General features: G+C 49.1%; 1 protein-coding gene across 1 annotated transcript in view; it reads left to right on the forward strand.

Annotated features, from left to right (window-relative positions):
* IREB2 (iron responsive element binding protein 2) overlaps positions 1–13910 on the forward strand; it is a 34239-nt gene extending 20329 nt beyond the window's left edge. Inside the window, exons 12-22 of the mRNA XM_037155894.2 lie at positions 334–493; positions 1108–1243; positions 2361–2445; positions 2800–2956; positions 3271–3395; positions 5087–5191; positions 5288–5430; positions 6557–6704; positions 6790–6912; positions 10417–10602; positions 11450–13910. Coding sequence (XP_037011789.2) covers positions 334–493; positions 1108–1243; positions 2361–2445; positions 2800–2956; positions 3271–3395; positions 5087–5191; positions 5288–5430; positions 6557–6704; positions 6790–6912; positions 10417–10602; positions 11450–11560 — 1479 coding nt within the window. The 3' untranslated portion in view covers positions 11561–13910. The remainder of the gene's footprint in view (positions 1–333; positions 494–1107; positions 1244–2360; positions 2446–2799; positions 2957–3270; positions 3396–5086; positions 5192–5287; positions 5431–6556; positions 6705–6789; positions 6913–10416; positions 10603–11449) is intronic.
* Positions 13911–14858: the final 948 nt, after the last annotated feature.

Below are 14858 nucleotides of genomic sequence, written 5' to 3' on the forward strand. Positions count from 1 at the left end.
TTTGGAAGCATGTCTTCAGGGCCATTGCTAATAACAGGTTTGCTGGACCTCTTGAGAATGATGTGACTGGGAATGAGCAGAGAACCACAGAGCAGGTGAGAGCTGGGCCTGGCGTGCTTGGCCAGCTCTCCGTAGGCCAGAGCCGCAGGGGCCAGCAGGCCCCTCTCGGGACTGCACATTCAGGCTTTGGCAGGGCTCCGGCTGCTGGCTGGCACGGCCTGCAGCCTCTGCCACAGGAGCAATCTGCAGTGCTTCCCACCAGGCGTGCTTCCCATCGGTCGCTTTTTCTCTACATGTGCAGAAGGCTCAGTTTATGTTTGCGCATTTCCATAGGTTGGGTTCAAAGGCTTCCAGATCTCGGCTGAAAGGCAGAATGATGCCGTCACTCTCCACTATGAAGGCACTGACTACCGGCTGTCGCACGGGTCCGTGGTCATCGCAGCCGTCACCAGCTGCACCAATAATTGCAACCCATCTGTCATGCTCGCTGCAGGTGGGTGGAACTGTCAGGCCGTGCACCGTCCCATCCTGAGTCACATGTGCTTTCTGTTGTGCTCATCTTTGGGCTCGTGGGTGGTGCATGATGTTGTGTCTGTTTGACAGCAAGGACTTTCTGTGATGGTAATCAGGCCTGAAGCGTAAGTTTGGTTCGTTATCCATTGTCTTATTGCACAGAAGGTATGTCATTATGTCTGTTAGTTTTAGGTCACATCTGCTTGTTAACACGCAGAATGTTAATTAGCAAGTCTCCTAATAACGTGCTGGGCGTTTCCCAGGGCTGTGCCGGAGCCTGTGCGAGCAGGCGCAGAGAGGGGACTGCGGCCGGCCTGCCGCGGCCTCTCCTGCGTGTACGGAGCTGCGTGCAGGTGCGGTGCTGGGCTGTGGGCTCTACCTTAACTCACAGGGTGGAGGCTGCTCGACCTGCTGCAGGTTTTTCTGTTAAATGAAGCAAATAAAAAATGGACAAAATGACAGCAAATTTGTGAATTTGGACTTTGATCCTAATGTGGATTGGAGAGCCACCTGTTCGATGAACCCTTTCTTGCTTCTTTCTGTAACATGAGGGAGAGGCATCACGTTAATAATTGTCATTTGTTTCCCGTGCAGGCCTTTTGGCTAAAAAAGCTGTGGAAGCCGGTCTGCGTGTTAAGCCGTATATAAGAACCAGTCTGTCACCAGGCAGTGGGATGGTTACGCATTACCTCGGTTCCAGCGGGGTGCTACCGTACCTGAGCAAGCTCGGGTAAGTGACGGTCACTGCCCCTCACGCTGGTACTGGGGCTCAGCGGGGAGTGAAGCCCTTTGTCAGGACCTTCCACATGCAGAGAGAAGGTGGAGAAGAGTGTGCCCGGTTCGGCGGTTGCCTTGCTGTTGCTGAGGCCGTGTCCTCAGCAAACACAGTTCAGGCACGTTCAGTGTGGAGCGCAGTGTGTGGGCCAGAGGAGGAGGTGTGATCTCCAGTTTGGGGAGGAGGGCCCGGCAGACAGGCACAGCGGGGGAGCAGTGGCGGACAGTGCAGGCGATGGGGCAAAGGGGCCCGTGTTTGTCCCGAGTCGTGTGGGTCAGCTTCCCGAAGATGATGAAATTTCACTACTTGTGTTATTGACCGAGTAACTCGTTTTCACGGGAGTTTTACGAGGTTAGTCAGTGCATGAAGCATACATCTGAGCTTTGGAGAAAATAGCATTCACAATTCTTACGTACTCTAGAAAGTCATTGATGCCAGCCGTGTTTTCGGTATGTGCTTCCAGACACACTAGCTCACCTAAATCAGTTCCTTTACGAGCCTGACCAAATTATGTTTGTTTCTTTAGGTTTAGAGGAGTAACAGAAGGTAATTTTGTAAATTATATGTGTAACTCTGTAGTTCTATTGCCTTGGAATCCTTGTCAGGGACTGTCCCCAGCTCGCTGGTGGAGAGGTGGGCACTTGCCTCCGAGTCATGGGGGCCCCTTCCAGGCCTTGTTGGAGTAAAGCCGGTCCTCTGGGCACTGGACAGTTCCAGCCCCTGTGGAAGGAAGTGCAGTGTCAGTTTTTTCAGTGGTTGTGTTCTAGTTCTAGTGAGGCCCATCTGAGGAGTCTCCTTGTGTAGAGTGGTAGGTAGAGTCTGCCTCGGGTGTGGTTCAGTGCCCCTCGGGAGCAGCCGCCGTACCTGAGCCCTTCAGAGGCTGGCGTGCGGTCGGAGGCACGCCTGAGGGCCGGTCCAACGCTGGGACGTGATAGCATTGGTGGAGGAGTCTCTGCATCCGGGCTCCGTCAGGCGATCTGATTGCACAGGGGTGGAGGCAGGAGATCAGATCTGCCCTTTCAGTACGCGGGCCGCACGGGGCTGTCCAGTGACGTCTGTTTCTGACACGCAGGTTTGAGATAGTTGGCTACGGCTGCTCCACGTGCCTGGGGAACACAGCGCCCTTGTCAGAAGCCGTTCTGAACGCAGTGAAACAGGTGCGTGCGTGGCACAGGGAGGCATCCCTGCACACTCTCTTAATGGCGCTTTACTGTTAAGTTTCAGAACACGTATGTCGGTGTGTCCCTACTTCTGTAGTCCTTGCCCCTCTTGGGAAGAGTAACCCGTCAATCTCAAAGTAATCAGGGGAGTTGTTTTTAGGTTCTTGAAATAATTCTTAAAAAAAGGAGTTACTGTAGCTTACTTTCAGAGTTAATAGTCTATGCCTCAGAGTTAGTAATAGGCCTTTTGGTTCTTTTGCCGTGAGAAATGTAATGTCTGAGATTGCTTTATGATGATTCAAATAGTGTCTTCTGTTGAATTGAATATATTTGTGTGTATTTTTTTTTCAGGGTGACTTGGTCACTTGTGGTGTCTTATCTGGAAACAGGAACTTTGAAGGTCGTCTCTGTGACTGTGTCCGTGCCAACTACCTTGCCTCGCCGCCCCTGGTGGTGGCCTACGCCATAGCCGGCACTGTGGACATCGATTTCCAGACAGAGCCTCTAGGTAGCGTTTCCCTCGCACGTGAGCTTGCCCACCTGTGCACAGGTGTGGCATTTGGGACACGGTTGTTGTATTCGAAATGTTTCTGAGACCACTGTTCTCCAAGTTGTTTCAGGAAGTTGTACCCTCGGGACGAGCATAGTTACTGATTTTTGTGTCATCAAAAGAATATAGAATGCACAAGTAACTAGTTCTTCCAGCTGCTTAAGCCTGAAGCACTCTGTAGTTAAATAATTTTCTTGGCTTCTTTGAAGATATGAATATCCTGAGGGAGTTATTTTTCATACTAAGTCTTCCTATTTAACTTTTTTAACCAGGCACCGACCCCACCGGCAAGAGTATTTACCTGCGTGACATCTGGCCCAGTCGAGAAGAGGTCCATCAGATAGAGGAGGAGCAGGTTATATTGTCCCTGTTTAAGGCGGTAAAAGAGAAAATAGAGGTCAGAGTCTCACTTGTTTCTTCAATAGTTCAGTAAAGTCGCAGTGTTTATTTCATACATCTTGCTTTCTGAGTGGAATAGGAATATAAGTTCCATTGTTTTGAACACACAGTTCTGAAGGGATGATGGTCGTCTTGCATCTGGAGTTTAATATCTGAGAGGATAGCTTAGCGTTCTGGAGTTGGCTTTGGTAATAATACTCACTGGAAAGGCACAGCACACATTTGTGTCGGCCATTGTGACCAGGGGTGTACTTCCAAGAAACCGCCCTTGTCACTCTCATTTAAGTGGTGCTGAAATCAAAAGAATGAGAACAAACAGGGAAATAACCCTTCCCATCCATCCCTAGCCATCTGCTTCTCTTTCTCAGAGGTGGCCAATGACATCACTTTATTAAGTGCATTCCAGAGATGGGAGGATGAAGAGCATTTTCTTAACAAATATTTAAGGCCCTGGCTGGTGTGGCTCAGTGAATTGAGTGCTGGCCTGTGAACCAAATGGTCACCGGTTGGATTCCCAGTCAGGGCACATGCCTGGGTTTTGGGCCAGGTTCCCAGTGGGGGGTGTGTGAGAGGCAGCCACACACTGATCATTTTCTCCCTCTTTTCTTTCTCCCTTCCCTTTGCTCTAAAAATAAGTAAAATCTTTAAGAAAAAAGTTGTGGAGCACCTAGTGTGTGTTTGGCTGTGTATCCGTGAACAAAACACAGAATTCTCTCGAGGAGAGGCAGACAGTGACCAGTCCACAGAATAATTAGGTAAATTATCCAGTATATTAAATAGTGGTACATGCCATGGAAGAATATAGGCCATGGTAAAGAGAACCAGTTGTGTAGAATTTGGGGAGTAATTTGCTGTTTTATATGGTGTGGTTAAAAACGTGGCCCTTGAGCTAGGCTTGAAGAAGGCGAACAAGTCAGTCCCATCTGGACCAGGCAGCAGGGGTCGAGGCTGCAGGGGGGAACCCCAGTGAGGGCTGTGTGGCTGCCACCCAGGAGGCAGGGATGGCTGCAGGAGATGATGTCAGAGAAGGGGGGGCCAGGGCTGAGAGGGAACCTTGGGCCACTGTAAAAAGGTAGGCTTTGTTGGAGTGAGAAGGGGAGCAGTCAGAAGGCCTTGCACAGAGAAGTGTCCCGAAAGGGCTGCTCTGTCTGTGTGGCGTGTACCGGGCAGAGACAGCAGGCGAGAAGGGCGGGAGCAGGGAGACAGTGGTGGTGCAGGGACTCGCTGGTGGTAAAAGCAGGGCCCTCGGGTGCAGAGCAGCGGGGATGTGGACGGACGTACTGGACAGGTGTACTGGAGAAGCAGAGTTTCCTCCGTTGTCCTCCTCCTAGAGATGGACACGCCCCCAGCACACCTGCTCTCTCTCTGGCAACATGTCTGAGTCTTTATAAATTCTCTAGTGGGTTTTTGTTGTGGTTTTTTTGTAAAGTTTTTTTGCTTAGTGTATACTGAAACTTAACTTTCAGGGTCCCTGCAAATGTGTCGTGCTGGCATCTGACAAGCAGACCCGCTCCTCCTGAGAGCGACATGACCCTCAGAGTGCACTGCCTTTCCCGTCACAGGAAACGGACGCAGCCTCTTTCTCCACTCCAGCCCGAGCGCTGTTTTATTCCTGTAATGGTTTCCATATGCCTCCTGACTCATTTTATCTCTCTTATGGTTCTTTCCCAACCAAAACGACACTCACAGACAGGAGATAAACGGTGGAATTCCTTAGAAGCCCCAGATTCGGTCTTGTTTCCGTGGGACTCAAAGTCCACCTACATCAGATGTCCCTCGTTTTTTGACAAGCTAGTAAGTACGGTTTTCCTGCTGCGCTTGGTAAAGGCTGTGCTGAGCTAGCAGATCTCCCAGGAAGTTTGCTGCCTTTACCTTCCTTTAACCTTTCAGACCAAAGAGCCAGGGGCCCTGCCACCCATCGAGAACGCCCATGTGCTGCTGCACCTGGGAGACGCCGTCACCACCGACCACATCTCACCCGCGGGCAGCATCTCCAGGAGCAGTGCGGCCGCCAAGTACCTGACGAACAGAGGGTGCGTGGGGCACAGGGTCCTTCCTCCTTCCTCTCGTGTCTGTGTCCCACCAGTGTGTGCCGTCCTGGGTGGCAACGCCGCTGGCTTACGCAGGACCCATTGTCCCTGCCTTTGCTTGTAGCTTTTGACACTGAAATGGCTGTTTTACACAGAGCCTTTGTATCCTAAGTAGAATACTGATCAGAAATGATATTTCTGTTCACCTCTACTTCGTTGAAAAGTCAGCTTGGTTTGACCTACCAAATAAAGGCTGGTAGTTTGGTTCTAACCACCTTCCTGTTGTTGTGGTGTGAAATTTAAATGTTTTGTGGACTATAAGTGTACGTCCATGAGACTAGGCTTGACCAGTATCAAATCAGAAGACAGATATTATCAGGTCACTTAATCTGACATCTGGTTCGCAAGGGCATGAGGGACAGAACGGCCTGTGAAACGACAGCCCAGCGATGGGTCAGGACGGCGTGGACGGGACGAAGTGCGAGAGGGGACAGCGAGGTTAAAGTGGCTGTTGAAGGAGGACTTGAGAACAACTGGAGGGGTTGATGGCCCATATTTGGGTCCTGATTGGAGCAAATCAGCACCAGAAAGGCATGGAAAAAGCAGGGACATTTGGATGCTGATTGGCTATCTGGTGATACTAAGAAATTGTGATTTTCGTTTTGCTTTCTTAAGGTAGCATTTTAGGAGGTTACCTCTTTTAGGGAAACATGCTGACGTGCATGCAGTTAAAACGCGGTGTCTGCGCCCTCTCTGTCCCGGGAGCACGGCCCCGCCGGGCCCCCGCACGCAAGTCACCTTCCTGATTCCTGAGCCCTTCCCTGTGCGCTCCCTTCTGCCTCTGTGACTCTCTAAATGGAGTCCTCTCACTTTGGAGAAAAGCTGCATCCCAGGTTGCTTAAAGTAATCTGGTGGGTGATGGTAGAGGCGGCGGCGTTTGTGACGTGGGGTTCGTGACGTGGCCGTGCAGGCTGCGTGGTGTGAGGCCCCCGGCGCACACTGCTCTGTGCTGCGCGCTGTGCTGCACTGGCCAGGGGGCGCAGAAGGTGGTCCAACGAGTTTCCCAAGTCGTCCGTGAGGGGTGGTTTCCTGCCCGAAGTGAAAACTGGCTTTCTCAACTTTCTCACAGCCTTACCCCCCGTGAATTCAACTCTTACGGAGCCCGCAGAGGCAATGATGCTGTGATGACCAGAGGCACATTCGCAAACATCAAGCTTTTTAATAAGTTTATTGGAAAACCAGCTCCCAAAACAATTCATTTTCCGTCGGGACAGACGGTAAGGATGTGTGCACAGTTTTTAGACGAGTGCTAACTGAATCAGAATTTCTACTGATGGTTTTTGTGTTTGTTCACATCTACAGCTGGATGTGTTTGAAGCTGCAGAGCTGTACCAGAAAGAACGCATCCCACTGATTATTTTAGCAGGAAAGAAATACGGGTCAGGAAATTCCAGAGACTGGGCTGCCAAAGGACCGTATCTGCTGGTACTGACTCTTAAATCTTACCTTCTTAAACTTCCAAGTGTTAAATATTTGTCAGGAACATCCTACCAAAGTATATTTTATTCATTTGGGGTTTTATGCTCATTTAGAACTCATAATACTTGTAGATTTTAGAAAGTGACCATACGTATTTAGTACTGACCCAGTCCCATTGACGCTGTGAAATGCATTGTACTGCACCAGTCCTCCTGACTTCAAGAAACCCATGTGGTAGAGGAAAAGGAGATTCTGTCTTAAGCTGTTCTTTTTTGATAATAACTTGTACCCACTGGTAGTTTTACATGCCCCTTTTCATTTCATTTTCTTGGATTTGCTCAGTGAACAGACTCAGAGGTTTGGGCTGAGTCTTACTTGTTTCCTTCCAGACGGGAGACAGTGCCCGCCTGGAAGCCGGGCCTCCTGAGAACGCCCTGCTGGCGGGACAGTCCCGGGGCAGATCTCCCGTCAGCTGGGCTCCGAGTGCCTGTCCTCGCCGTGCGGTGGTGAGAGGCTGGCCACGCACAACCCCACCACTGTCACCTTCGTACACATTCTGTTCTTGATCTCATCTGCTGTCCCTGAAAGTGCAAATAGTCTGAGGAGCTGTAGGGACAAGCCACATTCACTCGTCTTTCTGCGATACTGAGTACAAGCGTTATGAATGTTAATTACAGCTATAGATTTTCTTTTTTCTGAAATTCTTTTAGTCTTTGTTTTTTTACGTTCTCGGCTTTGCTCATGCGTCTGGTGACCTTTGTTTATTCAGTCGCATGTTAACCCGTCGGGAGGGCTGCGTGGGGGCTGGGCCTGGCCGGCTGGCCTACCTGCTCGCCTGCCTCACCGGAGACGGCTGCATAGGGAGCCGCGTTCTTCAGGCAGAGCTGCCTGTGTGTCCTCGTCTACACGTGTCCTCCGAGCTCATCTGATCATCCAGGGACTGAGATTGGTTCAGGACGCAGCCGTCAGTGCTGCCCTGGTTTCCCAAGGTGTCCTCCCCCAGCCTTCTGGCTGCCCAGTGTCCCCGCTCTGGAGCACCCACTCTCACCAGGCGGGCCGCACTCCCTGGGGGCGACAGTCCATGCTTGGTGTTCAGGAACCGTAACTCTTTCTGTGCGTATAGTGCAGGCGTGCATGTGCTGCCTGTGCAGGTTTGATTCGGAAAGTCTGGGTGGGCCGTGAAGAAGAAGATAGGATTGGGAGACATGTCTAGAAAAGGCTGCTGGGGGGACAGGAATTTGTTTCAGTGGAGAAACATGGGTTTAACACCTGTAGCTCAATTTTCCCAAAGAATGAATGTCCACCCTCTGCAGGGGGCCCGGCCAGAACAGTTACTGCTGTTCCTAGACTCCGGCCATGGCCCCAGGCCCCCGCTCCCCGCCCCCACCCCTCCCGCACGTGTGCCGGTTCCTTGTTGCAGGAGGACTCAGACCTGCTTGGTGTTGGTCTCTGACTTCAGGTCTTCGTTCCATAATCAAAGCACTGTCTCCTGCCCCACACGTCACAGGTTTACCTGCTCCAACCCTTCTGTTTCTTTGGGGTTGTACATTCTACGTTCGTTTGCTCTAGTGGCATTTCGAGAGGGCGTGCTGACATGACGTCTGCCTTATTAAACAGAAACCCTGAGTCGTCTCTGGGGTCCCCGCAGCTGCCCGTTGGCAGAGCTCTTGGTGTGTGGGGGAGTTTGCAGGGCCAAGCCCTGCAGGGCAGGGGGGCCAGGAGGCTGCTACTTTAAATGCAGAAAGGTGTATGACAAGCTTCCATGAGTGCTGTGATGCAACGTCAGCCTTTGGTATGGAGCATTAGGTTAAAAATTTTTATAGAAGGACTTCCGCCAAGATGGAGGCGTAGGTGGAAGCACTGTACCTCCTCCCACAACCAAGTTTAAAAACAACAAAGTTTTAGCAACAAAAACACAGCCAAAACCACAGAAAATTGAATTTCACGGAAGTCTGACAACAACGAACCCTTCAGCCAAACCAATAAACCAGTGAAGGAGGGAGCAGTGAGACAGACCGTGCAGGCCCCAGTGGCAGGAAGCAGCAGAGGGGACTACCATTGTCCCTCTCTGACCCCACCCCCACCTACAGCATCACAAACTAGTGACCTGGGTGGCCCCGCCCTGGTGAACAACTAAGGCTCTGCTCCTCATACCTAACAGGCACAAACAGGTCAAAACATGGCTCAAGAAGAACTTAGAGCCCCAGAACCGATAAATCTAAGTGATGAAGAAATAGCCAAACTTTCAGATGCACAGTTCAAAACACTGGTGATCAGGATACTCACAGAACTGGTTGATTTTAGTCACAAATTAGAGGAACATATGAAGGCTAATCTAAGTGAAATGAAGGGAAATGCACAGGAAACCAATAGTAATGGGAAGGAAACTGGGACTCAAAGGAGTGAACCGGAAAGAGGAAAAAAAAAATGACCAAACAGAAAAGAATGTAGAAACAAGAATTCAAAAAAATGAGAGGCTTAGGAACCTCCAGGACATCTTTAAACGTTCCAACATCAGAATTATAGGAGTGCCAGAAGGGGAAGAGGAACAGCCACGAGTGGAAAACTTACTTGAACAAATAATAAAGGAGAATTTCCCCAATCTGGCAAAGGAAATAGACTTCCAGGACATCCAGGAAGCTCAGAGAGTCCCAAAGAAGTTGGACCCAAGAAGGAACACACCAAGGCACATCATCATTACATTAGCCAAGATTCAAATGAAGGAGAGAATCCCAGAAGCAGCAAGAGATAAGGGGACAGTCACCTACAAAGGAGTTCCCATCAGACCGTCAGCTGATTTCTCAAAAGAGACCTTACAGACAAGAAGGGGCTGGAAAGAGGTATTCCAAGTCATGAAATCCAAAGACCTACATCCAAGATTGCTCTACCCAGAAAAGCTCTCATTTAGAATGGAAGGACAGATAAAGTGCTTCTCAGATAGGTCAAATTCAAGGAGTTCATCATCACCAAGCTATTATTATATGAAATGTTAAAGGGACTTACCTAAGAAAAAGAAGATAAAAAAGATGAATAGTGAAAGGACAGCAAACTCACAGTTATTACCAACCACACCTAAAACAAAAGCAAACTAAGAGGACAGCTAGATCAGGAGCAGAACCATAGAAATGAAGATCACATGGAGGGTTTAGCAACAGGAGAGTGGGAGGAGGAGAAGGGAGGAGAAGGTACAGAAAATAAGTAGCATAGACAGTAGATAGAAAATAGATGGGGGAGGGCGAGAATAGTATGGGAAATATAGAATCTAAAGAACTTGAGACAAGTGGTCATAAACTAAAGGGGGGAATGGTGGGGAAGGGGTGTGCAGGGTGGAGGGGAATGAAGGGGGGAATAGGACAACTGTAATGGCATAATCAATAAACTATATTAAAAAAATTAAAAAGTTAAGAAAAAGTTTTTATAGAAAGGCCAAAAGTAAATTTTTTTCTTTAAAGTGCTCAGTAAATCAACTTTCCTAGATGATTGAAGGAAATAAACTCACATTTGTTACAGGGTGTGAAAGCTGTGTTGGCTGAAAGCTACGAAAAAATTCACAAAGATCACCTGATTGGAATTGGCATAGCTCCGCTGCAGTTCCTCCCGGGAGAAAACGCAGATTCCCTGGGCCTGTCTGGCAGAGAGACGTTTTCTTTGACGTTTCCAGAAGAGCTGTCTCCCAGCGCCATGTTGAATGTGAAGGTATCTGTATGATTCTAAGACATGCGATTGTGCACTGTGTGTGCGAATGGGTGACGTGACTGACCACAGTGACTGACATGCACGCTGACGCTAGCTGGGACCTAAACCAGTGTGCAGTGGCTGTGTTCCCCGTTGGCACAGTCCTCGGGGCCAGAATGGGAGGTGGCAGGCACTTGGTCCAGGGGAAGCAGCCCTGGGCCCTGTGGTCACCCTGCTGCCAGCCCTCTGTCCCGATCGGGCTGGAACCCAGGCGTGGGGGCCGCTCCAGAGGGCGGGCAGAGTCGAGTTCCCCGGGTTGGAGCAGCACAGACTTCACAGCTCGGGCTCGAGGGAGAGGGCGGCAGGCGCTCTGTGCTTGAGTATTTTTTTTTAAAGATTTGATTTATCTTTAGAGGGGAAGGAGAGAGGGAGAGAAACATCAATGTATGGTTGCCTCTAGTGCGTCCCCTGCTGGGAACTGGGCTACTGGGAACTGGCCTGCAACCCAGGCATGTGCCCTGACTGGGAATTGAACCGCTATCCTCTGGTTCGCAGTGTGCTTGAGTATTTAATGCAAAATGGACGTCAGTAGTGCGTTGAGCCCTCCTGGTTGCCGAGGCAGACTCTCAGTGATCTGACTTCATGTGCTGGGTGGGACAGTGCTTGCCATTTAGAATCCGGGATGGAAATATCTTTCCCTTCTGAGCAGTGAGGCCCGTCGCTGGGTCTCTTGGGATCTGCAGTCAGGAGAAAGCTTCCCAGACAGAACCTGTGGCGGGGACAGTCTTTGCCTGTGAGGACAAGTGGTCTTGACCACTAAGTGGCCCTTGGAAGGTTTTACCACTCAGGAGATGTTGTTTGTTTGCAGACGAGCACTGGAAAAACATTCAGCGTGATTGCTTTATTCGAAAATGATGTGGGAGTAACATTATACAAACATGGAGGACTATTAAACTTTGTGGCACGGAAATTCTCATAGTACCTAATCACCGTGGAGACCTTTCCAGACTGGCACCTGCAGACCAGGCCTTTTGTGCTGGAACCAGGAGTCTTCCCGTGGAGCTGTGGACAGGCCTAGACACTCCCTCCCCTCATCCCTGGATGTAATTGATTATGAATCACATCGTGACAAATGAAATCTTCTTGATTTTAAATAATATACGAATGGTGCTATTAACATTGCTACAACCGACGTGTGAAGTGTGTTGTGGAAGAGACTGGTAAGTGTGAGGGGTGTTTATCGGACCGTTTTGTACATAAAGGCAGAATTTGAGCTTGTGTTGAAGATTCTTATATGAGTTACCTTCCTGAAGCTGTTTTAGTTTCGCATCTAGGAAACTGTACACGACTGTTTGTTGGTTTAAGACTAGGAGATTAAAACACAAGAGGACAGATTCGGCTCTAACGCTGTGGAGGTCAAAACCTGACTTGTAAGTGGACTTCCTGAGATGTTAGTTCCTTTTCAGACTCGTGCTGGTGTAGTTGGCTTTGTGAGTTTGTGACAGAAGCTGGGGTGCCCTCAGTCCCTGTCACTGCAAGGGGTGGAGCCCGCCCCAGACACGGCCCCTGGGCGGTCCAGCCAGGTTGCCCCCATGCAGGAGCCAGGCCCCGGCAGGGCAGCTCTGCACAGGTCGCTGTTGGCGGCCCTGGGTGGCTCGGTTACGGCTGCGGGGACCTCTGGTCGGACTCAGCTGGCATCATCTTAATTGAATTCGATTATTTTGTTCACTTTATGTGCTACTGTCACTTCCTGTGACCTAATATTTTAGGTTTCATTAACCAAAATTTCCCCTGCATTTGGAGTTGGAAAAGAAAAATCAGTGGGTGAAGACCACTGAGATCTTTGCGCATAATCACACAATCTATTCACAGTATTCTACAAACACATCTTTAGACAATTAGATGGGCTAGAGTTGGACAATCTCCCTTTATTTAAATTTTATATAAATATTTCCTGTGGTACTTTTGAATCAAATTGTGCTCTTGATTTTTATTCTGTGTATTTGTCAGTGCATGTGTTCTTAATTTACATGAAAACATGAGTTATGGGTGGAGAATTTCCAAATTGGATTCCTGGGATGTGCTTTGAAGAAATGATTATTCCAGGGTGGGGGCATCTGTATTATTTTCAAGTATATTATACTATACGGCCTGTAGGCAGTGTCACGGGTATCTTCAAAAGATACTGGTCCAAGAGATGAAGGTGATAAACTAGCTCTGAATTAAATACTGAATTTCCAGCCTGTCCGCCCCAGCAATAGGACAAGCAGATCTTGTCCTTCAAGTTGGACAGACTGAGGGTCGGTCTCTTAATCTGTTGCTCACATACAGTGAAACCAAAAAGCTTGCAAGCGTGGTTATCAGTGGGGAGGGGAGTCGTAGGTGTGTGTCCCTGTGTGCACCCTATAATCGTGTTTGCAAACATGTGGCATCGTTGATTTTTATTGTTTTACTTATCTCCTGTGTTAACTGTATCTGGGTAATGTGTTTAAGGAAAGCAACAACAGACATTGTGGAAAGGAAGTTCACTGGCCCCCGTGAGAAAGGAAAACGAGGCTGTCCCGTTAAAGCGTGTGGTGCTGCCCCTGCCCCCCCCCCCCCCCCCCCCGCCGGGTTTCTTGCTTTTGGGTTCCTTGACTCCTACAGAATGAAATAAGTGAGAATGGCATCCAGCCACCAAGTGGCCATTATTTTACCTAAAGTTCCCAGGCCGACAGTTGTCATTATTCCTTGTTTTATCTCCAGATGTCCAGGGTGACATCTGAATGAGGGTATCTCGGTCCCTTTAGCCAGATCACTCTGTGATTCCCTGGTGCGCACAGGCCAGTGGTACCACAGTGGGGACTTCACTGAGACCCGAACCGGTCACAGTCACTTACACACACAGCCAGCGTCGTCGAGAGGGTGTGCGTCACCCTCTCAGTGGTGAGGGGCAGGGTGGGGAGGAAGGAACTGACATTTTCCTGTGGTTGAATTACAAGACACCTCTGTTTTGCCCTGCAGTTTAGGAGAAGGTAGTTAGTTTGATTTGGAGTGAGAAAAAAGGGGGAGGAGATGGACTTGGGCTTTTCAGTGGCCTTCTCTGGAAGTGCGACAGTGTGGATGTTTCTGTCAACGCTACACGTGACAGCGTATCTATGAAACTGTGTATCCCACTTAAGTAACTACAGTCAATTATTTAAAGCCAACAAAACAGTGTAACAGTTTTAAGTTCAGTAATGTTAAGTATTGTATAGAAATATATTGGAGGCAAAGTTCAGTTGATGACAATTGTGTATATGTTATTGATGCTGTAAATTATTTTTAATAAAGAAAACTGTATTATCACATTTGACTCCTTATAAAATATTTTGTGGTAATTAAACAGAACACAACATAACTTACAAAGAAATAGGATGGCATCCAGAAATTTCTCTTCAGACATGTTCCCTAAGTGTTCAGACAGGAGTTGTGAGTGCCCCGGTGCTGACGGAGCTCATTCTCCCCCCACGTGGCATTCCTTCCACTCTGGGGCCGGGAGGCAGGAGCCTGAAATGGGGACACAACAAGCCTTAGATTCATGGAGTCTCATCTTAGAGTTGAAGAGACCGGTTTCTCACCCAAAGCAGGATCCTGTGTGCAAACCGTCTACCGGGGCCACCTTTCCGTGACTACTCAGTCAGTAAAGACCGTCTGCTGTTCTGCACAGCCCGCCCTGGTGACTGAAGTTTGAATGGAAGATGGACTGGACTTCGAGCTCCAGTCTGCTCTCTGGTAGCTTCCACCTGCAGATTCTGATCCTCCTGATTTTGTCTCTGCCTCTTAAAGCACTTGGGCACAGCTAAGCATTAAACACCTGTTTAATGAGTAAACCCGCACATTGCACTGCTTATAACCTCCTCAAGATAGATGGTTGACTGGACATTTAGGACGGAATCGTGGGGGGGGGTCTCAGGCTGTAAGTTGTGTGTTACAGGAGGGAACTGCCTTTTCCTGACGATGCAGGTGGCGCTCTGTTTTAAGGAGCCTCTGTGCTTGAGGACCAGTGGGCAGTGCCACCCACTGCACTGTCCTTTGTCAGCGTTCCCACGAAGCGTCCTCCAGAACTGGGGGCCAGGACCACGGGCCTCTGCTCTAAAGTCATGCCTTGTAAATAAGATCAGCTATTTTCTCCCACTCTTCATAGCAGTCTAAAGGTGCAATTAAAGTTTAGGAAGATTTGGCATTCATAAACCAAAATCGATACATTACAAAGTTTTCTAAGGATTCTAATTCAGTATCCTGAGAGGTTTTCCAGC

Source organism: Artibeus jamaicensis, unplaced genomic scaffold (genome assembly GCF_021234435.1).
Source record: "Artibeus jamaicensis isolate MK-2021 breed Jamaican fruit bat unplaced genomic scaffold, CSHL_Jam_final scaffold_612, whole genome shotgun sequence".
NCBI lineage: Eukaryota > Metazoa > Chordata > Mammalia > Chiroptera > Phyllostomidae > Artibeus > Artibeus jamaicensis.